Here is a 23738-nt window from a genome sequence, read left to right on the forward strand (position 1 = left end):
TTTTATTGGTTTCCTGTAGAATGTATTAGGTTGAACCATTTTAAATTGTTCATATTTAATTATTTTGACCTACAAAGATGTCAATGTCATCTGGTTTAACCTGATATTCTTTCAGAGGTTTTATGTTCTTCATTTGAGTTTTCAGGGTAATGCTTCCTGTTTCCTTGGAATATCACATTTCTTCACAGAGCTCATGTGTTTGTAAAAATTACTCATCTGTGGCCAGGTGCAGTGGTTCATGCCTGTAATCCTAGCACTTTGGGGAACCAAGGAGGCAGATTGCCTGAGCTCAGGAGTTTGAGACCAGCCTGGGCAACACGGTGAAACCCCAGCTCTACTAAAATACAAAAAAATTAGCTGGGCATGGTGGCGCGTGCCTGTAATCCCAGCTACTCAGGAGGCTGAGGCAGGAGAATTGCCTGAACCCAGAAGGCGGAGGTTGCGGTGAGCCGAGATCGCGCCATTGCACTCCAGCCTGGGTAACAAGAGCGAAACTCCGTCTCAAAAAAAAAAAAAAAAAATTAGCCGGGTGTGGTGTCGTGCGCCTGTAGTCTCAGCTACTGGGAAGGCTGAGGCAGGAGAATCGCTTGAACCTGGGAGGCAGAAGTTGCAGTGAGCCAAGATCGCACCACTGCACTACAGCCTGGGTGAGGGCGACAGAGTGAGACTCCATCTCTGGAAAAAAAAAAAATTATCCATGATTAAAAAGCACTAGATCCAGGATTAAGTTTGGTTTAAAGACAGGTATAAGGAGTCATCTCTCTATTGGAGTCTTCAGAGTCTGACTTCCTGAGAGTTGATTTCTCAAGCCTCCTGGTCCAGGTTCCTGAGCTTAGGGACTAGCTAAGCTTTCATGTAGTGGTGTTCTGCAGTATTTTAGTATAACTGCAAGAGTGAGGTGAAAGAGAGTTAAGACCAGCCTGACCAACGTGGTGAAACTCTGTCTCTACTAAAAATAACAAAAATTAGCTGGGCGTGGTGGCAGGCACCTGTAATCTCAGCTACTTGGGAGGCTGAGGCAGGAGAATCGCTTAAACAGGGGAGGTGGAGGTTGCAGTGAGCCAAAATCAAGCCATTGCACACTGACTCTGGGCAACAGAGTAAGACTTCATCTCGGAAAAAAAAAAACAAAAAGACCTATGTACTGTTTTACAAACTGTACTCCACCAAAACATTGTGTGTGTTAGTGCTTCCACAAATATTGAAATATTTTCTAACAGACAATAAAAGTTTAAGATGGAGTTCTGTGAGATTTTGTCTGCTAAAAACAAAAGTTGAAAATAGTGTTTTAATAAATCTAAGGTAAATTCTAGACCATTTTCCTGAAAATGCATGTCTTAGTCCAAAAAATGCATTTTAGTTAGTATAACAAAATAGTACCATAAACTGGGTAGCTTATGAATGACAGAAATTTATTTCTCATGGTTCTGGGGCCCGGGAATTCCAGGATCAAGGCACCATCAGATCTGGTGTCTGATGGGAACCCTCTTTTTAGTTGATGGAAGGCACCTTAGAAGGCGCTCTCTGGGGCTGCTTTTATTTAGAGGCAGAGACTCACTATGTTGCTTAGGTCTGGTCTTGAACTCCTGGCCTCAGGTGATCATCCCACTTTGGCCTCTCAAGGTGCTGGAATTACAGGCATGAGCCACCGTGCCCAGCCTGGGGCCTCTTTTATAAGGGCACTAATCACAATCATGAAGTTTCTACCCTCATGACCTACTCACTTCCCAAAGGCCCTACCTCCTCATACCCTCACCTTGGGGGTTAGGATTTCAACATAAGCATGTGAGTAGGGGCATAAATATTCAGATTATAGCAATGCAGAAAATGAAAACCTGCATTTCCCATGATGTATTACAATCAGGAGTCTACCTTTGGCTATAGGACTTCAAGTAAGGGAACCATATATCCCAGAATGCAATGAATCACATCTCTTTTTTCTTATCCATTCTTTTACTTTGGAGTTATATACTATATTGGGAGATGTAGTTTCTGATTAATAAGCGATGATATAAAGGAGAAGAGAAAGGTTTGACATGAAATTTATTGCCCCTAAAAGTATTACCCATGTGGAGGTGTGTGAATGCCTGATTCTTCAAGTGGTGTAAACATTGATTCTCTGAACTCTAGGGGGAGTGGATAAACCATTGTTTTTCTCCCTTTTAAAATAAAATAACTTAATTTCTGATCATAGCACAAATAATTACATATTGTGAGGAATTTTGAAACTTCTGAAAAATACAAATAATAAACATCAGTGCAACCCATCAGTCATCTGATTCCCAGACATGAACTTCAGCCTTTCAGTATATTCCTCTAAGCTTCCCTGTGCCTTTTAAAGCTACTTTTTTCTTTTTCCAAAATTGGGATTATACTCAAAATGCCTGTGGCCTGCGGTTAAGAAGTTGTATAAGGAAGCAGAAGTCATTGTAACACAAAAATATTCAGACGAAGTGGTTGATTCATTGCCATTCAAAGTCCTTTCTTTCTTCAAACTTGAACTTTATTTCCACCAATTTGGCTACTGTCACTGTCTCTGCGCTGTGGGATATTATAATGCAGATAGGGTGGGATGTTACTTCTTAAGTTCAGTGAAGGACGCTGTAGATCTCTGTGATCACAGACAAGTCTATCTCTGTCGGACCAGCTGAAAAACTGATGAATAAAAGAATCAGTAAAGATAATGAAAGGCTAGGCATTCAGAGAAGAGTGATTGAATATAATGTAATATTTAAAGCTGAATATTAAGATTGACTTTGAGGAACATTGATGTAGCTCCCATTAAGTGTTAATACCATGATGGTGCCATGTACGTCAAGATGAAACAAAGGAGATGATGTGCTATTATGTATCATTGTGATAGAAGAATTGCATTCCCTCTCAGCAAACACACAAAAATACACTGCTTTTATTCATTCTTTGATTTAGTCATTCTATGATCTGCGATAACAAGGAACACCTGTATTTAAGTTTTTCATAATTCTCTAGACTTTTATATTTGCTACAATAAATAACCGGTAACCACAATTTCCTACCAAGTAAGCATATGCCTTAGAAAAGCTATTATATTATCCAAAATTAAGTACATGCTTTAAAAGACCTATACGCAGCCTGGGCGTGGTGGCTCATGCCTGTAATCCCAGTACTTTGGGAGGCTGAGGTGGGCGGATCACTTGATGTCAGGAGTTTGAGACTAGCCTGGCCAACATGGTGAAACCCCATCCCTACTAAAAAATACAAAAATTAGCCAGGCATCATGGGATGTGCCTGTAATCCCAGCTACTTGGGAGGCTGAGGCAGGAGAATCGCTTGAACCTGGGAGGCAGAGGCTGCAGTGAGCCAAAGTCATGCCATTGCACTCCAGCCGGGGCAACAGAGCGAGACGCTGTCTCAAAACAAAACAAGAAAAAGACCTGTAAGCAGAAATTATAATACTTTTTTAGAAATAAATAATTTTTAACCATTTTAAAATCTTAACAGTTCATAGCTGGGCATGGTGGTGCATGCCTGTAATTCCAGCTTCTCAGAGGCTGAGGCAGGAGAATACTTGAACCTGGGAGGCGCCACTTTGCTCCAGCCTGGGCGGCAGAGCATGACTGTCTCAAAAAAAAAAAAAATCTTAACAGTTCCAACATATTAACATAAGGTACCACTTCTCTTCTGCAGTTCTTCAGGCCACATTTCTCACATTCTTCTCACTCTTTGATATATGGTTAACTGGTGACCATTAGGTTGGTATATGCAAAGTATCTTTGCTAATCTGCTAAAATGAGTTTTTAGTTATATGATAATCTGTGCTTTTAATTATCCTAGTTGTCACATGAATTAATCAGCTTCTGGAGTACTTGTATTTGCCATTCTCTGAAATCCCTCTCACATTTTACATGCACTTGAATTACCTGGGGATCCTGTTAAAATGCAGATTCTGAATCAAAAGTCATGAAGGTGGTGAGGGGCAAAACTCTGCATTTGGCACCAGTTCCCATGGCATGCCAGTGCTGCTGGCCTTCAGACTATACTTTGAATAGCAAGGCGTTCAGTAACAGGTTTGGGACCAGAAGCCAGGCAAAGCCTATTGAAGCCATTTCTTATTATGATATCTTAATGATACATGCCTAGTTTATTAGTAATGTATATGTTTCAATTAGTGATATATATGTTGAATTATGACTTGCAGTATGTGAGGTTTTTTTTTTAATAATTTTTGTGTCAGGCAATGATCTACAGTGGTGGTATTTGTAGAGAATGGTATTGACAAACTCTGTAAAAATACTTTACAAAAAGGTTCATTTGAATATGAAGGACCATGGCCTGAGGCATAGTCTCAAGAGGTCCTGAGAACATGTGTCCAAGGTGGTTGGGTTACAGCTTGGTTTTATACATTTTAGGGAAACATCTTATGTCTCAGTCAATACATGTGAGGAATGCATTGGTTTGGTCTAGAAAGATAGAACAACTCAAAGAGGGGGCTTACAGGTTGTAGGTGCATTCAAAGATTTTCTCATTGGCAGTTGATTGAAAGAGTTAAGTTATCTGAAAACCTGGAATCAATACAAAGGAGTGTTTGGTTTAAGTTAAGGGATTCTAGAGACCAAGGTTCTTATTATGTAGATGAATTCTCATAGGTAGCCACCCTTAGAGATAGTAGATGGCAAATGTTTCTTATTTAAACCTTTAAAAGGTATAATCCTAGCATTTTGGAAGCTGAGATGGGAGGATCACTTGACCTTGAGTTCAAGACCACCTTGGCCAACATTATGAGACCTTGTCTCTAATTTTTTTTTATTAAAAATAAAAATAAAAGGTGCTAGAGACTGGGCATGGTGACTCATACCTGTAATCTCAGCACTTTGCAAGGTGGAGGTGGGAGGATCATTTGAGGCCAGGAATTGACTAGCCTGGGTAACACAGCAAGACTCTGTCTCTACAAAAATATTTAAAAATTAGCCAGTATGGTGGTGTACGTCTGTTGTCACAGCTACTCAGGAGACTCAGATGGGAGGATGACTTGAGGCCAGGAGGTTGAAGCTGCAGTGAGCCGTGATTGCACCACTGTGCTCCGGCCTGAGCGACAGAGCAAGACACTGTGTCCAAACAAACAAACAAAAATAAATAAAATAAAATAAATACATTAAAAAGGTGCTAGACTCTCCATTAATCTCTTCAGGACTGGGAGGGCCCAGAAAGGGAAAGATCTAGTTATGTTATAGAGACTCTTTACAGATGCAGAATTTACCCCCACAAAAGACAGCTTTGCAGGGCCATTTCAAAATATGGCAAAGAAACATTTTGGGGTAAAATATTTTTATTTCCTTCTTTATCAGTCATGTGATGTTATGCCAGAGTCAGGTTAGAAAGTAAGCCATACTATACATGGTTAAATAAGACCCATCTGATGAGATTTTATGCTTTAAAGAGCATGACTCCCGAGGCCCTTTAGATAGAAATTTGGGCAAGAGAGGGAAACAAAGGTCAGAGTTTAGTCCTCAATGATAACATACCAATGATGATACACTAGTTAGTATGTATTGACTACTTATTATGCCCCAGACACCATGCTTTACGAAGGTTAACTAAATTTTCTCAATAAAACCATGAAGTAGATGTTGTTATTGTTATCCTCATTTACAAATGAGGAGGCTGAGGCTGGTAAGAAGGTAGTGAGTTATTGCAATTGATTGTTCACATCAGTTACAGATCGAACTCCTTGCTCTACTCTCTTCCCCGTTCTCACTGCTGCACTGGACTTGTCTAATAAGAACAATAATAATAATAAACAAGTTTAGTGACTTGCTCATGATAGCACAGCTAGGCGACAGAGCCATGGTATCAACTCCAGAGTTTGTACCTGTAATCTCTTTACTAGTCTGACACTTCAGAAACTACAGACTGTATATGACATGTATATGAACTCTCTAGGTTAATTCGTGTAAGATAGAGTTGAATTTTCTAGCTTTTTTTCCCAAAAGCCCTTTGAAAAGCAATTTTCTTTTTCCTTAGGTTTTCCTTTCTATGGCTTTCCCATAGATACTGATAATTTGTAATTCCTTACCAGTTTTTTTTTTTAGTCTTCCATGCTGCATATGTATGTTAATTTGTGCATATGTGAAAAAGTATCTCAACTTTCTTATTCCTTTGCTGCAAAAATTTATGAAAAATGAAAAGTAGATAGTATCCTGCCCTGAATGAAAGATAAAAGTATTCTTATTAATGTTGAAAATTTGTTTTCTGCCAGAGAGTAGCCCAGGAAAATAAAATAGATGGATTGTTGCAGAAGACTGATTGATTCTTTTTTTTTTTTTTTTTTTTGAGACCGAGTTTCACTCTTGTTGTCCAGACTGGAGTGCAATGGTGTGATCTTGGCTCACTGAAACCTCTACCTCCCGGGTTCAAGGATTCTTCTGCCTCAGCCCCCCAAGCAGCTGGGGCTACAAGCATACCCCACCATGCCTGGCTAATTTTTTGTATTTTTAGTAGAGATGGGGTTTCATCGTGTGGACCAGGCTGTTCTCAAACTCCTGGCCTCAAGTGATCCACCCACCTCAGCCTCCCAAAGTGCTGGGATTACAGGCATGAGCCACTGCGCCTGGCCGATTCTTTAAAAAAAATTTTTTTTAATTTTTATTTTAATAGTTTTTGGGATCATATTGATTGATACTTATGTATCTTCTTAAAATTTTGAAAATTTTTTTTCTTCATTCATAGGGTAATGGTAGTCTATTGACTTGTGTGGAGACATACCTTTCACTTCAAGTTCTCCTGCCAAACCACCAAATGATCTTAGAGAAGCCAGGAGCCCCTCTCTCCAGCTTCTCGGCCTGTCAGATGTTAGCGTTTGAGATACGCAGTCCTTGAGCCGTCTGCCAGCATGTTAAGGAGAAACAAACACAGGGGAAGAGTTCATATTGCTAACATGTACAGGCATTTGTACAAATTTGCAAAAATGAGTGGAAGTTGTTTAGGATTAGAAAAGTTTGGCACTTCAGTTGCAGTTTAATTTGGAAATCAATAAACCTAGAATAGGTTACAATAAATAACATAGCTAACATGCGGCATCTCAAAGTAATATGAGGCTATTTACTTTCATTATCTCTCTTTCTTTTACAGTCTATCAATATTATGGAACTGACTTTACAGAAATATGGAAGTTATGAAAAATTTGAACAAGCCACTGGTGGTAGCTTGCTCTCTAAAACTCGAATCTGGAGTCACGTTAGGAGGTACATGATGAAGGAAGGCTGCCTAGGGGAGGTATGAATCATGAGTGAACGTGAGGAGTTACTGCCAGTAATAGTCAGTTGTAGTTATTGTATTGCATTGTATTATATTGTACTGTATTGTATTTATTTTATTTTTCGAGATGGAGTCTCGCTCTGTCACCCAGGCTGGAGTGCCTTGGTGCAATCTCGCCTCACTGCAACCTCCGCCTCCCAGGCTCAAGCGATTCTCTTGCCTCAGCCTCCCGAGTAGATGGAGTTCCCCCCTAGAACACAAGGAGTTGCTGTCAGTGACAGTCAGTTGTGGGCATTGTATTGTATTGTATTATACTGTATTGTATTTATTTTATTTTTTGAGACGGAGTCTCAGTCTGTCACCCAGGCTGCAGTGCAGCGGTGCAATCCCGGCTCCCTGCAACTTCCGCCTCCCAGGTTCAAGCGATTCTCTTGCCTCAGCCTTCCAAGTAGCTGGATGATTTGGCTATACATTCCATCTTGGTTTCTGGGAGATTTAAGGTGGTTATAAATAAAACAACATTGTTAACTTGCAGGCCCATTTTTTCTTTGAAAGCTTCTCCCGCTACCTTTATGTTTTGTTTTATGTCTGTGTACTTTTTTCTTGCCCTTAGATTGTAGTTCATCTCACTGAGGACCTGCTTTCCCGAGCATCAATGACAGTAGTAAACGGATGTCCGACTCTGACCATCAATGTATCCACTGCACGTGAACATTGGCTGGAGGGAATGCTGAGGCATGAAATAGGTAGGGGCAACCCTTTCCATTTGTTTATTTGTAATATCAGGAATTAACTCTAAAGAAATGTTCTTCTAGAATGGGTTTTTTTCTTAGTAGTATTTATTTTTTTTTAGTAGAAGTAAATTTAGCAAAAAGTCATGAGCTTCACTTGGACTCATTTCAAATTAGATTTTTAAAAGGAAGTGTTTAGGTGTATTGAATCTGGAAAGTCATTTAATTGCTCTGATTTGCCCTACAATTAAACTGAGGGGGTTGAATTAAGGTATCTTTGAGGTTCTTTTCAAATATCAAGTCTGTGATTCTTCTCTTTAAAAAAGCAAATTCTTAGAAAGGTTATACCTCCTCTCTTGAGATATGTGATCCTTTTGAAGGCAGTGTACACTTCTTCATACCCAAGAGATGTCAGGGTCAGTTTATTTTCTACTTTGTTTTGATTTGTATGCACACATTAATTTGGCGTTAGAATTTTTTTTTTTTTTTGAGATGGGATCTTGCTCTGTCGCCCAGTCTTGAGCACAGTGGCACGATCTCAGCTCACTGCAGCCTCTGCCTCCTTGGCTTAAGTGATTCTCCTTACCCCCGCCTTCTGAGTAGCTAGGGTCCCAGGTGCATGCCACCACACCTGGCTAATTTTTTGTATTTCTGGTAAATATGGGGTTTCACCATGTTGCCCAGGCTGGTCTCAAACTCCTAAACTCAAGTGATCTGCCCTCCTCAGCCTTCCAACATGTTGGGATTACAGGCATGAGCCACTGTGCCCAGCTGGTTTTAGAACTGTTGATGAAATCTATCTTTTGGGGAAGAATTAAAACAAAAATGGCATTGCTTCTTCATGTAACTTTTCTTCTCCATAGGCACACATTATTTTCGAGGTATTAACAACCTCCAGCAGCCATGGAACAGTTGGACTGGACGTAAAAAACATGAGCTAAAGCCAAATAATCCCACAGAGGAAGGACTAGCAAGCATTCACAGTGTTCTGTTTAGAAAAGACCCCTTTTTATGGAGGGCTGCCCTCCTCTACTACACTGTTTATCGAGCCAGCCAAATGTCTTTTTGTGAACTCTTCAAAGATATTGGCAGGTTTGTCAAGGACCCCAATACAAGATGGGATTATTGTGTACGGGCCAAGAGGGGATGGACTGATACTTCCCAACCAGGTGAGTGTCCCTTAACTGTAGGTTTTCTGACTTACTGAGTAGTTGTCTAGTGATTTTGTTTATATCCTAATCCTTGAATCACAAAATTCACTCACTTTTGAAAAATTAAGCCTTTGTTACCTGAGGTCAGAACTGGTTTTCCCAAACCACATTTTCTTAGTATTATTTTTGCCCAGCTCAATTTTGAAAAATCTCAGACCTACAGAATATGGAAAGAATGGTAAAATGAGCACCCATCTACCCTTCATCTGGATTCACCTATTGTTAACATTTTGCTATTTTTGCTTTCTCTGTCTTTGGCTTTTTAAAAACAGCTATACTGAGATATAATTCACATGCTATACAGTTTACCCATTCAAAATGTACAGTCCAGTGATTTTTAGAATATTCGCAGAGTTGTGCAACCATCACCACTGTCTAATTCCAGAATGTTTTCATTATCCCAAAAGAAACCCATACCCATTAGCATTCATTCCCCATGTTTTCCCCTTCTCTCCAGCTCTAAGCAACTGCTTTTGGTGTTATTTTCATCTCTGTAGGTTTACCTATTTTGAACATTTCATATAAATAGAATTATACGTGATTCTTTGTGGTGGGCTTCTTTCAGTTAGCATAATGTCTTCAAAATTCATTCATGTTGTAGCACGTGTCAATATTTTGATCATTTTATTGCTGTGAGGTAGGCAGTCCCCTAGCAGAGCTCAAGCACTGTGCTGGGAGATCTGCTGCTCTCTTCAGAGCTGGCAGGCAAGAACGGTTAAGTCTGCTGAAGCTGCGCCCACATCTGCCCCTTCCCCCAGTGCTCTGACCCAGGGAGATGGGAGTTTTATATATAAGCCCCTGACTGGGGCTGCTGCCTTTCTGTCAGAGATGCCTTGCCCAGAGAGGAAGAATCTAGAGAGAGAGTCTCCATTTTTTTTTTTTTTTTTTTGAGATGGAGTTTCACTCATGTTGCCCGGGCTGGAGTACAGTGGTGCCATCTCAGCTCACTGCAATCTCCACCTTTTGGGTTCAAGCGATTTTCCTGCCTCAGCCTCCCAAGTAGCAGGGACTGAAGGCATGCACCACCATGCCCAGCTAATTTTGCATTTTTTCATAGAGATGGGGTTTTGCCCTGTTGGCCAGGCTGGTCTTGAACTCCTGACCCCAGGTGATCCACCCGTCTTGGCCTCCCAAAGTGCTGGAATTACAGGCATGAGCCACTGTGCCCAGCCTAAGAGTGTTTTTAAACTATTTATTTGGAGCTTGGCAAATACTTAGTCAAATTAGTGATGGTTATGTTGCTAGCACAGCCCACATTAACATTTCGTACTAGTGATGTAATCGTATGACAGTGTAGTGCCTTAGAGCCAGGAGCAGGCAAGATAGGAAGCAGGAAAGAGGACGTCTCTCCCTTGTCTTTCATGTGTGCACAGCCAATTCCAGGCGGGATTTCAGATAAGCAGCATGTCTGCCATTTCTTAGAATACTCTTCTCAATACTCTTAGAAGAAAATTTGTTGATATATTGAACTAGCCTGAAATTCAAAATGACTTTTAAACAAATGTTTCTTAATTTTACTCTTTTTTTCAAGGGCATTTTTGAGTGTTCTTTTTAGATTCCTTTGCTTGCATTTTAGTACTCTGTACTCAGATGCACAGGGCTTCCATGTTGCCTTTGATAGCCCACCCCATGGAGCCTCATCACTTTTAGACTAGTCCCTTTTTTCTTTTCTTCACATATTTTTGTTTTTCATGTTTTATTTTGGAAAATTTTAAATGTATACAAAAGAATGATTAATACACTGAACTCCAGTAATAATTACCTGATCGTAATAATTATCAATTTTTTTTTTAACTGTGGTTCAGCTATTCTTCCAAATTCATTTTCCTATAGTATTTTAAAGTCAATTCCAACATCATGTCCTTTTCCGCATAAATATTTCAATATGCATCTCTGGTTAGGACCATTTTTTTTTAATGGCATTTTAGGTTTTGGGGTACATGTGAAGAACATGCAAGATTGTTGCATAGGTACACACGCGGCAGTGTGATTTGCTGCCTTCCTCCCCTTCACCTATATCCGGCATTTCTCCCCATGTTATCTCTCCCCAACTCCCCACCCTCCACTGTCCCTCCCCTATTTCCCCCCGACAGACCCCAGTGTGTGATGCTCCTCTCCCTGTGTCCATGTGTTCTCATTGTTCAACACCCGCCTATGAGTGAGAACATGCGGTGTTTGATTTTGTGTTCTTGTGTCCGTTTGCTGAGAATGATGGTTTCCAGTTTCATCCATGTCCCTACAAAGGACGCAAACTCATCGTTTTTGATGGCTGCATAATATTCCATGGTGTATATGTGCCACATTTTCCCTGTCCAGTCTATCATCGATGGGCATTTGGGTTGGTTCCAGGTCTTTGCTGTTGTAAACTGTGCTGTAATGAACATTCGTATGCATGTGTCCTTATGGTAGAACGATTTATAATCCTTTGGATATATACCCAGTAATGGGATTGCTGAGGACCATTTTTTAACAATCCTCATGCTATTAGCCTACCTAACAAAACTAACAATAATTCCTTAATATATGACTCCATGTGGTAGAATTTTACTTCATTTAATAGAGCAAAAGTTTTTTTTTAATTATGCAAGTTATGTCAGGATGGGAAAAAGGTTTACTGTGTAAACAGAACATCCTTTTCTAACTAGGTTCAGATCTCATGGAAATGTCCTACTTTTCATATCTTTATTCATTTTTTTCTATTTTTAAACCTACATGCTCTTCAAAATCTAGTTCTAGTTCTTGTTTGGAGAGAAACAGTATCAAAATTTACGCTTTAAAACCATAGTTTGTTTTTGACTAATGGAGGGGAAGGGTTATTATATTCTAAACACTAGGAGTTTCTAAAATTCTGTGTCTCTCCACTACCTTTATTGAGACCTACCTGCTCTAAAACTATCCTGCTCAGGCCTCCCCACTCAGATGCCTTCAGTGCACAATGGGAGTTATGAATGAATGGTGGGAGTAGGGGAAAATGAGAAAATTGTATTTATAAGAGTCATGTATTTAAAATTACCAGTCTCTTTATAATTAGGAAAGGACTGTTATTTTAATAATGGGGAGGATGTGTGAGGAGAAGGAATTCTTAAGTTTTTAGTCTGCATACTATCCTGGCACTTTCCAAGACTTGACATTTTATGTAATAAAGATGGTTAAATAAAAATAAATGTTGGCAAACTGGAATATTTTTAATACGGGACTGATTTCTACAGTAAATGGAATGGGTTGATATCTAATTACTTAGTAATTTTTTTAAACATCAGAAAGTAAATACTATTCTGGTTCCTCCAGGGTGTTTTAGTAAAGACCAGGTATACTTGGATGGAATTCTTCAAATCCTGCGATACAGAGAGACCATAGACTTCTATCTGCTAACTGCCCTCGGGAAGGTGAGTAGAAGCCATAGCACATAGTCCCCAAACACACCAGATTAGCATTTCCCCTCACTCGAGTTTACGATTAAATGACTCAGATTCACACTATTTTTACTTTATTGTTGGAATAAATTTTCTTTATTTCATAACAAGAGGGAAGAAATCTGGTTCTGTAATAGAACCAAATTGTAAAATTTCTTTTTGGTCAATAAGAGATAAAGAAAAGAATAGGAATTTGGGAATATATATTGTTTTATTTTTATTCGTATATACTTTTTTTTTTAAAAAAAAAGCATTTTCTGAAAACTATAAAAGCATTTTGAAGTAAGCTGCAGCTATCACACTTCCCTCCATAATATCTCATAAGAAAAGGATATTTTCTGACATGACCATATGATTTTGTTTAAGATATTTATTATTGATTAAATATAACATCTAAAATACAGTCCACTTTAATTTTTCCAAAGTGCCTCCCAAATGTCCTTTGTAGCTCTTCTTTTGTGATCCAAGATCCAATCAAGATTTAGGTATTGCATTTGGTTATAATCTTTCATCTCTTTTAATCTGTAAGTCTCCCCTTGCCCTATTGCTTCTTGCTCTACTTTCATGATATTTTTAAGACGGGCTGAGCAGAGGTGGCTCATGCCCATAATCCCAACACTTTGGGAGGCCAAAATGGGAAGCTAAGGCAGGAGGGATCACTTGAAGCCAGGAGTTTGAGAACAGCCTGGGCAACATGGGGAAACCCTGTCTCTATAAAAAATGTAAAAAATTAGCTGGGCAAGGTGGCACACGCCTTAGCCCCAACTACTCAGGAGGCTGAGGTGGAAGGATCACTTGAGCCTAGGAGGTCAAGGCTGCAGTAAGCCATGATCGTACCACTGCACTCCAGCCTGGGAGACAGAGGCAGACCCTGTCTCAAAAAAAAAAAAAAGATTGGCACAGTTTTCTTGAAAATTCCTACAATATGGATTATCAGATTGTTTCCTTCTGATGAGATTCAGGTGAAACATTTTTGCCAAGAATACTGCATAAGTGATGTGTATTTCCCATTGCATCACAATAGAGAAGGTACGTGTCATTTTGCTCCATTTGATCACCAGGGTGTTTGTTTGAATGTCTGCTGTGTTTGATCGCCTGCTGTGTTTGATCACCTGGGTTAAGTTAGTGACCACCAGATCTCCCCATTATAAAAGTACCTTTCCCCCATTGTATTAATAGTCTTTGGGATGATATCTATGAATGGGCTATTCCCTAGCAACCCTTGATCTTTTCCCAAATCAATTATTATACTGGTAGTAACAAAATAGAGGTCTTCTAATTCTTTTATATTTCTTTATCACTCCCTGTTTTTGTAGTATTATTATGGACTTAATTAGAATTATTTTTTAATTCAACTTTTTCATGGCTGCATCTGTGTCTTAAACATGTCTCCAGGTTTTCTGGCATAGTAAAATGTCTGGGCACAGCTTCTACTTTTCCTACCCAAATCTAAGATCAGCCATTTCTCCAATGCAGTCTTGTTTCCTTTTAATTGGTATTTTTTAAAACAGGAGCTGAGTTCTTGGTGTGTCCCTTGCTATTGGAGTACTCTTGCTTCTAGACCTTTTCAGTGAGCAAATCATATCTATTTTTTAAATCATAAGTGCACTGCAATTCACATCAGACCCTACAAGATTCTTTCATACCTCCTCTCCCATTCTGTATTTGTATCTACCATCTCTTAAAATGAGAACCTTGTTTCCCAATGTCAGTATATTTACTCTTTCCTATAACAAACCGAGAATAATTTAAGAATTACTAAACCATACCAATATCGACAAACTTATTTTGATTGCATTTAGTGGTATAAATACCAAATAAAATAAATAATGTTAATAATAGTAAAAACTTTAAAAACCTTAATAAAATATAGATATAATATGAACATGAGTTTATTTATTTATTTTTGAGATGGAGTCTTGCTTCGTCACCCAGGCCAGAGTGCAGTGGCATGATCTCGGCTCACTGCGACCTCCTACCTCCCAGTTCAAGTGATTTTCCTGCCTTAGCCTGCCAAGTAGCTGGGATTATGGGCACCTGCCACCACACCCAGCTAATTTTTGTATTTTTAGTTGAGACAGCGTTTCACCACATTGGCCAGGCTACCCTCGAACTCCTGACATCAAGTGATCCTCCTACCATGGCCTCCCAAAGTGCTGGGACTACATGTGTGAGCCACTGCACCCAGCCAGGTGCTTTTCTTAAAGCTTTCCTACTGAGCCTAGAAGAGTATTGATCAGAAGACCATAGTATTTATTTAAAGCCAACTATGTTTTAGAATTTAAAGATAATTTAAGGCCGGGTATGGTGCCTCACACCTTGTAATCACAGCACTTTGGGAGGTGGAGGTGAGAGGATCACTTGAGACTAGGAGTTCAAGACCAGCCTGGGCAACACAGTGAACCTCTCATCTGTATAAAAACAAAAACAAATTAGCCGGGCATGGTGGCACATGCCTGTAGGGAGGCTAAGTGGGAAGGATCACTTGAGCGCAGGAGTTCAAGGCCACAGTGAGCCGTGATTGTACCACTGCATTCCTGCTAGGGTAACAGAGCAAGACCCTATCTCTTTAAAAAAGTTTAAAAATGAAAATAAAGATAATTTATAGAACTTTAAAAGTTTCATCCTTAAACCTAATATAAGTACCTATGAAAGCCTGGCTTCTTAAATAGGAGAATGAAAAAGATGTGAGCATTTTTTACAGAAATTCAGAATAAAAGCAAGAAAATGTGATTCACATCACAAATCGGTATGTATCCTAAATCAAAGAGAAATAGGAATCTAATATACAGACTGAGTATCTCTTCTCTAAAATGCTTGGGACTAGAAGTGTTTTGGATTTTGGATTTTTTTTTGAATTTTGGAATATTTACATTCTTTACTGGTTGAGCATCCCAAATCCCCAAATTGGAAATTCCGGAAGCTCCAATGTGTATTTTCTGTGAGCATCATGTGGGTGCTCCAAAAGTTTGTAGCATTTCAGATTTTCCATTTTTGAATTTGAGATGCTCACCCTATATAATTGTGCTAATTTTTCTAATTTAATAATATGCCATTTATATTCTGGTTATTTTCTTGATTCTTTTATTTCGATTTAGCCAGAAGACTTGTTTGGTTTTAGAGTCTGGCTCACACACAAATATATTAAGTATAGTTGTCTAATTTTTAGACAAACTGAGTAGGTCCAAATTTCAATTAAATTTGGCTTTTTAAAATCATCTTTTAGGCTGGGCGCAGTGGCTTACGCCTGTAATACCAACACTTTGGGAGCCCAAGGCAGGTGGATCACCTGAGGTCAGAAGTTCAAGACCAGCCTGGCTAACATGATGAAACGCTGTTTCTACTAAAAATACAAAAAATGACTAGGCGCGGTGGCTCACGCCTGTAATCCTATCACTTTGGGAGGCCAAGGTGGGTGGATCACCCGAGGTCGGGAGTTCAAGACCAGCCTGACCTACATGGAGAAACCCCATCTCTGCTAAAAATACAAAATTAGCTGGGTATGGTGGTACATGCTTGTAAGCCCAGGTATTTGGGAGGCTGAGGCAAGAGAATTGCTTGAACCCAGGAGGCGGAGGTTGCAGCAAGCCGAGATCATGCCATTGTACTCCAGCCTGGGCAACAACAATGAAACTCAGTCTCTAAATAAATAAATAAAATTAAAAAATAGAAATACAAAAAAATTAGCCGGGTGTGGTGGCGGGCATCTGTCATACCAGCTATTCAGAAGGCTGAGGCAGGAGAATCGCCTGAACCCAGGTGGCGGAGGTTGCAGTGAGCCAAGATCACGCGATTGCACTCTAGCCTGAGCAACAAGAGCCAAACTCCGTCGCCAGAAAAATATTAGTAATAATAATACTCTTTTAATATGGTCATGGTATAAGGGGCTGAGAAATACATTATTATTTAACACAGTGAAGAAAATGTAAGTCACTGATTTTTGTTGTTTTGCAGCTATTAAAATAGTTTGACAAATGATTTGTATACTTTCATTTAAGGCCCAGGGAAGAAATTCATCCTTAAAATGTACATTGTAGTTACATTTTTAAATTAACGCATCTTCCTTTTTTCAGGTTTCTTATGAAGATGTGGATCGCTTAAAAGGATTGGCAGTTACTGAAAACATGAGGGTCCCTCACTTCCTCCAGGACCATGGCCGATATATGGAACACTTAGAGAAGATCATGGTAGTGAATGAACTGACTGACAGGGAACTGAAAGATCTCATATAGAAATGAGCATTCTGGCAGACATAGCTAAGCTGTACCTTATATATATTACTAGTTAGGTGCAGTTAGCACCAGAAGATTTCTAAAAGAAGAATGACTGTTTACTTGTGTTTTCTGAAGAATGGTCTTCAGTATTCAGCTGAATTTTAAGTTAAGTACAAATCTTAAACTATTTCCCTAAAATGTTTCTATAGGCTGCAGGAGGAAGTTACTCCTATTTCCTGAATCTCGACAGAGTCAGATGGAAATACTACTGCTAAGCATTTTTGAAGACTCTTAGTCAAATTGCGTGATAAATTTCTGCCTGAGCAGTAAGCACTGGCCTGGTGCTTCTGCCTAAGTGCAGAGGTCAGCTCCAACTGGAGACTGGCTGAATTCCATTGCTGTTCAGACTCCAAAATTATATTTTATTTGATAAATAATGGTAATTATTCTCCTTTGAAAAATTAGTTTTATGTTGCTCCAAAAAGCTAGCTATATCTAAGCTTTCTTAATTCTTTTATATGTTAAGGAATAAAGGGAGAAGAAAAGCAATTTGAAAATTTTTCATTGTTTTAACATTATTGTTTCACCTTATCAGCATATAGGAACTAAATTAGAGAATCACCTCTTTTTGTCCAGTTATCTCTTAACTACGTTTTTATCTGTTGAAACATATTGTTTCCTTTTCCATTTTTTACAGAGTTTTAACATCTTTTCCACTGCATCCTTTATAAAAATGATAAGTACAAATTCCAGAGAGGTTTTTCCACACAAATCAAAATAGTTGGGGCAGCGCTACTCACCTTTTTATTAAACAGAATATGTAATAAGCAGAGGACAAATAGACCTGGTTAAATGCAGGTTCTGGATGTTGACTGGGTAGCACCTGCAGTAAACTTGACCGTGCTCTGAAAAATGAAATTCTGGGTGTTGACGGTTGATAAAGCCAGCTTTGTGCTATTGGGTCAGTATAGTTTATCAAAATCTTTGACTTCATCAACCCAGTAATGACACAATTTGAATTTAAAAATAAGAGTTCTTTTGCTATATTTCTCCTGCTAGCCTAGCTTTGTATTTTATCAGCTTCAATATGTATTTGGATATATGTATATATGGATTCAGATGGTTTTTCATACAACTTAATGATCAGAAAGAATGCTGCTGCAAACACCCCACTTAAGATTGCTGCTGTAATTTCCACCCAAAACTGTCTGAGAGTTTATCGTTACCTCAGTGCAGGCCAAAATATGGTGCTAATACTGGTAGATATATACTGTGAAGCCTGGTTCACATTGATGCTAGAAAATGATTTAGGGAAATCTTTTGTAGGATAGGTTACATGATTTTTCTCTTTCATATATCGAAGAGGACTTGTTTCAAAGAAGAATGTTGCAGTGAACAGGATATACTCTAGCTGGTGCCCAGAGGTTCTTGAAAAACTACAAATCTTGCTTTTGGCAGTAGAGGGTCAGACACTTTGGAGCATTGAAAGGCCTTAGCCCCTGCTCCCCCACTACGTGCCATGCTAGTGGTCTGTGTCCTGTACATCTGTGTGCCAGGCTGGGGCAGACTGTGCCAATGCTCACCAACACTAGAATCTGCTCTTAACACCTCTAGCATGTATCTTCTTGTAGCAGAGTCATGCACTTTGAGCACTGTGTGGTGTTTTCTGACTTCATCTTAAAACTTATCAAAGGTGGTTATGAAAACAATGTCTCAGAAGTATAAACAGAAATGGCAATATTTGTGTCCTATGATTCAAGCTCAAAGGTTATAAATTCAGTTTTCACAGGGAATAGCACTGCTAATCTTAAATTTATGGTTTAAATATAAAGGAAAATCACAGCAGCCTTAATTTCCTATTGGTAGGATCATTTGCAGCAGTTCTAGTTCCTAACTTTTAAAATGGATGAATATTTTCCCTTTGATTTGGAAAAGGAACTGCTTTTTTGCCTTACTGCTTTGGTATGACGATGAAAAATATGAGCACTCTGCAGACAAAATGACCTTAAATCACATTGATTAAGATATTTTAAAAGCAGTGAACCAAAAGTAGTTTCAGGTTAGCAGAAATAAAGAACTTTTAAGCTTTAAAAGTTGAGATTGAATATTTAATGCAAGTTTGTTGTTTCTTTTTCCTAAGATAGCAGTAAGGTCAGTTTTGTTCCCTAAAAGTTTTAATAAACAAAATTATAGCAAGAGTACTTAGGAGAATAGTTGAAGATTGTATTAATTTAATTATAATAGTTATTCATCATAGGCTATTGAAGATTAGAATTTCATCAGTTTTGTCCACTATAATTTTAAAAATAGTCATATCAAATATAAATTCTGATAAACTGTTAGGTTTTAAACACCAGACAAGATTCAAAGTAAATTAATGTTTGCAAACATCAATCCATAGTCTTCATTTCTGTATATTTTCCCTTTGTAAAAGTGTTTAAAATTTGTATTGTTTGTTTTGTATATCTTTGGGCATTTTGTGTCTAGCTATAATAAAAAGAAACAGTGCCGAGGTTCTCAGATGAGGTATATGGCTAAATATGCGTGTAACTTCTTTTCTTTGAAAACCCAATTATATTTTTATTGTGGTGTTTCTTGTTTTTTATTTTGATTTTGTGGTAATTGTCAAAAGGACATCAGTCATGCTTGTCTTCTAGTGCCGTTACTTCTTAGAAAAATATTACATTTACCACGCTTCGCCTTTTTCCTACTTATTTTAGCTTATACTCTCATGGGACATATAGAGAAAGGAAAAGGAGAGAGGGTGTATTATTTGTCTGTTCTCACACTGCTAATAAAGACATACTCAAGACTGTAATTTATAAAGGAAAAAGGCTTAATGGACTCACAGTTCCACATGGCTGGAGAGACGTCACAATCATGGCGGAAGACGGAAGAGCAAAGGGATGTCTTACGTGGCGGCAGGCAAGAGAGCATGTGTAGGGGAACTCCCCTTTATAAAGCAATCAGATCTCATTATTCAGTATCATGAGAACAGCAAAGACTCACCCCCATGATGCAATTACCTCCCACGGGATCCCTCCCACAACACATGGGAATCATGGGAGCTACAATTCAAGATGAGATTTGGGTGGGAACACAGCCAAACCATATCAGAGGGACAATTTTTTTTTTGAGTCAGAGTTTTGCTTTTGTTGCCCAGGCTGGAGTGCAATGACACAATCTTGGCTCACTGCAACCTCCACCTCCTGGGTTCAAGTGATTCTCCTGTCTCAGCCTCCTGACGAGCTCAGATTACAGGTATCTGCCACCATGCCTGGCTAAGTTTTTGGGTGTTTTTTTTTGTTTTCTTTTTTTTCCCAACCCTTGTTCTTCCCCATGACTGGTTAAGTTTTTGTATTTTTAGTAGAGACGGGGTTTCACCATGTTGACCAGGCTGCTCTCAGACTCCTGACCTCAGGTGATCCATCTGTCTCAGCCTCCCAAAGTGCTCGGATTACAGACGTGAGCACTGTGCCTGGCCTCAGAGGGACAATTTTGTCTTGTAAACTTTTATGCAGAATGTATCAAGCAGAATCTGTGCTGATCACCAGAGATCCTCTGATGAACAAGAGAAGAGAAGAGGCACAGAAGAAGGTTATGGCACAGCCACATTCCTGGGACCAAAAAGTGCTACAGAAAGAATGTACACTGTAGTCAGTGGGCCTGCCTGTGTGTTTGAAGCAGAGAGGAAGATCATTTGCTAAATGGTGATTGTTCACAGGATTTTATTACTGCTTTTTGTAAGGCTTATGTTTAGAACAAAAGCACCTTCCCAGGGGAAGTAGTAGACCAGGAATGCAGTTGCTTGGGTCATCAAAGGCCTATGGGAGACACCTGAGACCTCCTGCAGATGCCCATGGGAGCCGACACTGTATCCTTAAGAAGATGAGCCTGAAGCAGAGACGGAGAGGAGAGTGTGGTGCCCTCACCCATCAGGGGCAAGTAACCAGGTATATTAGTCAGTTTTCATGGTGCTGATAAAGACATACCTGAGATTGTATGTCTTTGGGAAATTTACCAAAGAAAGAAGTTTATTGCACTTACAGCTCTACATGGCTGGGGAGGCCTCATAATCATGGTGAAAGGTGAAAGATGAAGGTGTCTCACATTTCACATGGCAACAGACAAGAGTTTGTGCAGAGAAACTCCCCCTTATAAAACCATCAGATCTCATGAGACTTATTCACTGTCATGAGAACAGCATGGGAAAGACCTGCCCCCCTGATTCAATTACCTCCCACCAAGTCCCTCCCACAACACGTGAGAATTCAAGATGAGATTTGGGTGGGGACACATTTGAACTGTATCATTCCACCCTGGCCTCTCCCAAATCTCATGTCCTCACATTTCAAAACCAGTTATGCTTTCCCAACAGTCCCCCTAAAGTCTTACTAACTCAAAAGTCCAGAGTCCAAAGTTTCATCCAAGACAAGGCAAGTCTCTTCTGCCTATGAGCCTGTAAAATCAAAATCAAGTTAGTTACTTCCTAGATGCAGTGGGGATGCAGGCATTGGGTAAATGCAGCCATGCCAAATAGGAGAAACTGGCCAAAACAAAGGGGCCAAAATCTAGTGGGCAGTCAGATTTTAAATCTCCAAAACGATCTCCTTTGACTCCATGTCTCACATCCCATGGACTTGGGCAGCTTCGCCCCTGTTGCTTTGCAGACCCCCTCCTGACTGCTTTCACTAGCTGGTGTTGAGTGTGGCTTTTCCAGGTGCACAGTGCAAGCTGTCAGTGGATCTACGAGTCTGGAGGATGGTGGACCTCTTTTCACAGCTCCACTAGGTGGTGACCCAGTAGGGAGTCTGTTGGGGCTCCCACCCCACATTTCCCTTCTGCACTGCCCTAGCAGAGGTTCTCCATGAGGGCCCCGCCCCTGCAGCAAACTTCTGCCTGGGCATCCAGGCATTTCTATACATCCTCTGAAATCTAGACAGAGGTTTCCAAACCTCAATTCTTGATTTCTGTGCACCCGCAGGCTCAATACCACATGAAAGCTGCCAAGGCTTGGGACTTCCACCATCTGAAGCAACAGCCCAAGCTGTGCCTTGCCTTGGCCCCTTTTAGTCACTGCTGGAGCAGCAGATGCAGGGCACCAAGTCTCTAGACTGAATACAGCACAGGGACCCTGGTCCCAGCCCATGAAACCATTTTTTCCTCTTAAACCTGAAGGCCTGCGATGGGAGGGGCTGCCACAAAAAGTCTCTGACATGCCCTGGAGACGTTTTCCCCATTGTCTTGGTGATTAATATGCAGCTCCTCTCATGCAAATTTCTGCAGCCAGCCTGAATTTCTCCTCAGAAAATGGGATTTTCTTTTCTATCACATTGTCAGGCTGCCAATTTCCCAAACTTTTATACTCTGTTTCCCTTTCAAAACTGAATGTTGGCCTGGTGTGGTGGCTCACCCTGTAATCCCAGCACTTTGGGAGGCTGAGGCAGATCACCTGAGGTCTGGAGCTTGAGACTAGCCTGGCCAACACGGTGAAACCCTGTCTCTAGTAAAAATACAAAAATTAGCTGGATGTGGTGGCACAGGCCTGTAATCCCAGCTACTTTGGAGGCTGAGGCAGGAGAATTGCTTGAACCTGGGAGGCTGAGGTTGCAGTGAGCTGAGTTCGCACCACTGCACTTCAGCCTGGGTGACAGAGTAAGACCCTGTCTCTAAATAAATAAATAAATAATAAATAAATAAACCAAAAAACTGAATGCCTTTAAAAGCACCCAAGTCACTTCTTCAATGCTTTGCTGCTTAGAAATTTCTTCTGCCAAATACCCTAAATCATCTCTCTTAAGTTCAAAGCTCCATAAATCTCTAGGGTGGGGGCAAAATGCCACCAGTCTCTTTGCTAAAACATAACAAATCCAGTTTCCAGCAAGTTCCTCATTTCTATCTGAGACCACCTCAGCCTGGATTGCATTGTCCGTATCATTATCAGCATTTTGGTCAAAGCCATTCAACAAGTCTCTGGGGAGTTCCAAACTTTCCCACATTTTCCTTTCTTCTTCTGAGCCTTCTAAACTGTTTCAATCCCTGCCTGTTACCGAGTTCCAAAGTTACTTTCACATTTTCAGGCATCTTTTCAGCAGCACCCACTCCTGGTACCTATTTACTATATTTTCAAGCTGCTGATAAAAACATACCCGAGACTGGGCAATTTATAAAAGGCTGGGGAGGCCTCCTAGTCATGGCAGAAGGTGAAAGAGATGTCTCACATGGCGGCAGACAAGAGAACTTGTGCAGGGAAATGCCCCCTTATAAAACCATCAAATCTCGTAAGACTCACATCACGAGAACAGCATGGAAAAGATCTGCCGCCATGCTTCATTTACCCTCCACTAAGTCCCTCCCGAAACATGTGGGAACTAAAGATGAGATCTGGGTGGGGACACAGCCAAACCATTTTACCAGGCTTTGAATCCAAACCTTTGTCTGCACTTGCGAAAGCCTTGTCGGTCACCTATGGTTTTTATCCATTTTTGTTCACTATAATTTCGATAGTTGAAGGAGTTAATGTCTTGAAACTGATGCCAGGATGTAAGATACCTATGCTTGTCGGCAAGCTGTCAGAGCACTTTATGAATAGGTAGAATTTCAGTGGACAATCATTTCAAAAGACTGTGGAGTGCTGGAGATATTTTTCCCCCCAACATGGGGTGAGATAAACGTGAAAAAAATCCTGTCACCATATAGATCAAAATTCTTAATATGTAATGACCTAAGGTGTAAATATCCACATTTAGATAAACCAGATATTTTGTTCTCTTGCCATTTAAAAATACCTCTATTATATTTAGAGTACTTTCTTAGTTAATTACTGTTAGATCTTTATTAAAATATGGTCCTACAAGTCAACTGACCCTCCTGAATGGAGGAAGAGAGTAATTCTTCTTGTCACTTGTTTGTGTTGGAGATCTAATTTGCTCTATT

General features: G+C 39.8%; 1 protein-coding gene across 3 annotated transcripts in view; it reads left to right on the top strand.

Annotated features, from left to right (window-relative positions):
* Nucleotides 1-19394, top strand: part of MATCAP2 (microtubule associated tyrosine carboxypeptidase 2) — a 61840-nt gene extending 42446 nt beyond the window's left edge. For 2 of the 3 annotated variants that reach the window (XM_064380455.1, XM_064380454.1), the window contains 4 exons: nucleotides 7847-7979; nucleotides 8828-9133; nucleotides 12464-12561; nucleotides 16662-19394. In XM_064380455.1, coding sequence (XP_064236525.1) covers nucleotides 7847-7979; nucleotides 8828-9133; nucleotides 12464-12561; nucleotides 16662-16820 — 696 coding nt within the window. In that variant the 3' untranslated portion in view covers nucleotides 16821-19394. Of the gene's footprint in view, nucleotides 1-7107; nucleotides 7252-7846; nucleotides 7980-8827; nucleotides 9134-12463; nucleotides 12562-16661 lie in introns of all 3 variants that reach the window. The other variant, XM_064380453.1, reaches the window with a different exon arrangement.
* Nucleotides 19395-23738: the final 4344 nt, after the last annotated feature.

The sequence above is a fragment of the Aotus nancymaae genome, unplaced genomic scaffold, assembly GCF_030222135.1.
Source record: "Aotus nancymaae isolate 86718 unplaced genomic scaffold, 86718_ANA_hifiasm-v0.15.2.pri h1tg000025l, whole genome shotgun sequence".
In the NCBI taxonomy this organism is placed as follows: Eukaryota; Metazoa; Chordata; class Mammalia; order Primates; family Aotidae; genus Aotus; species Aotus nancymaae.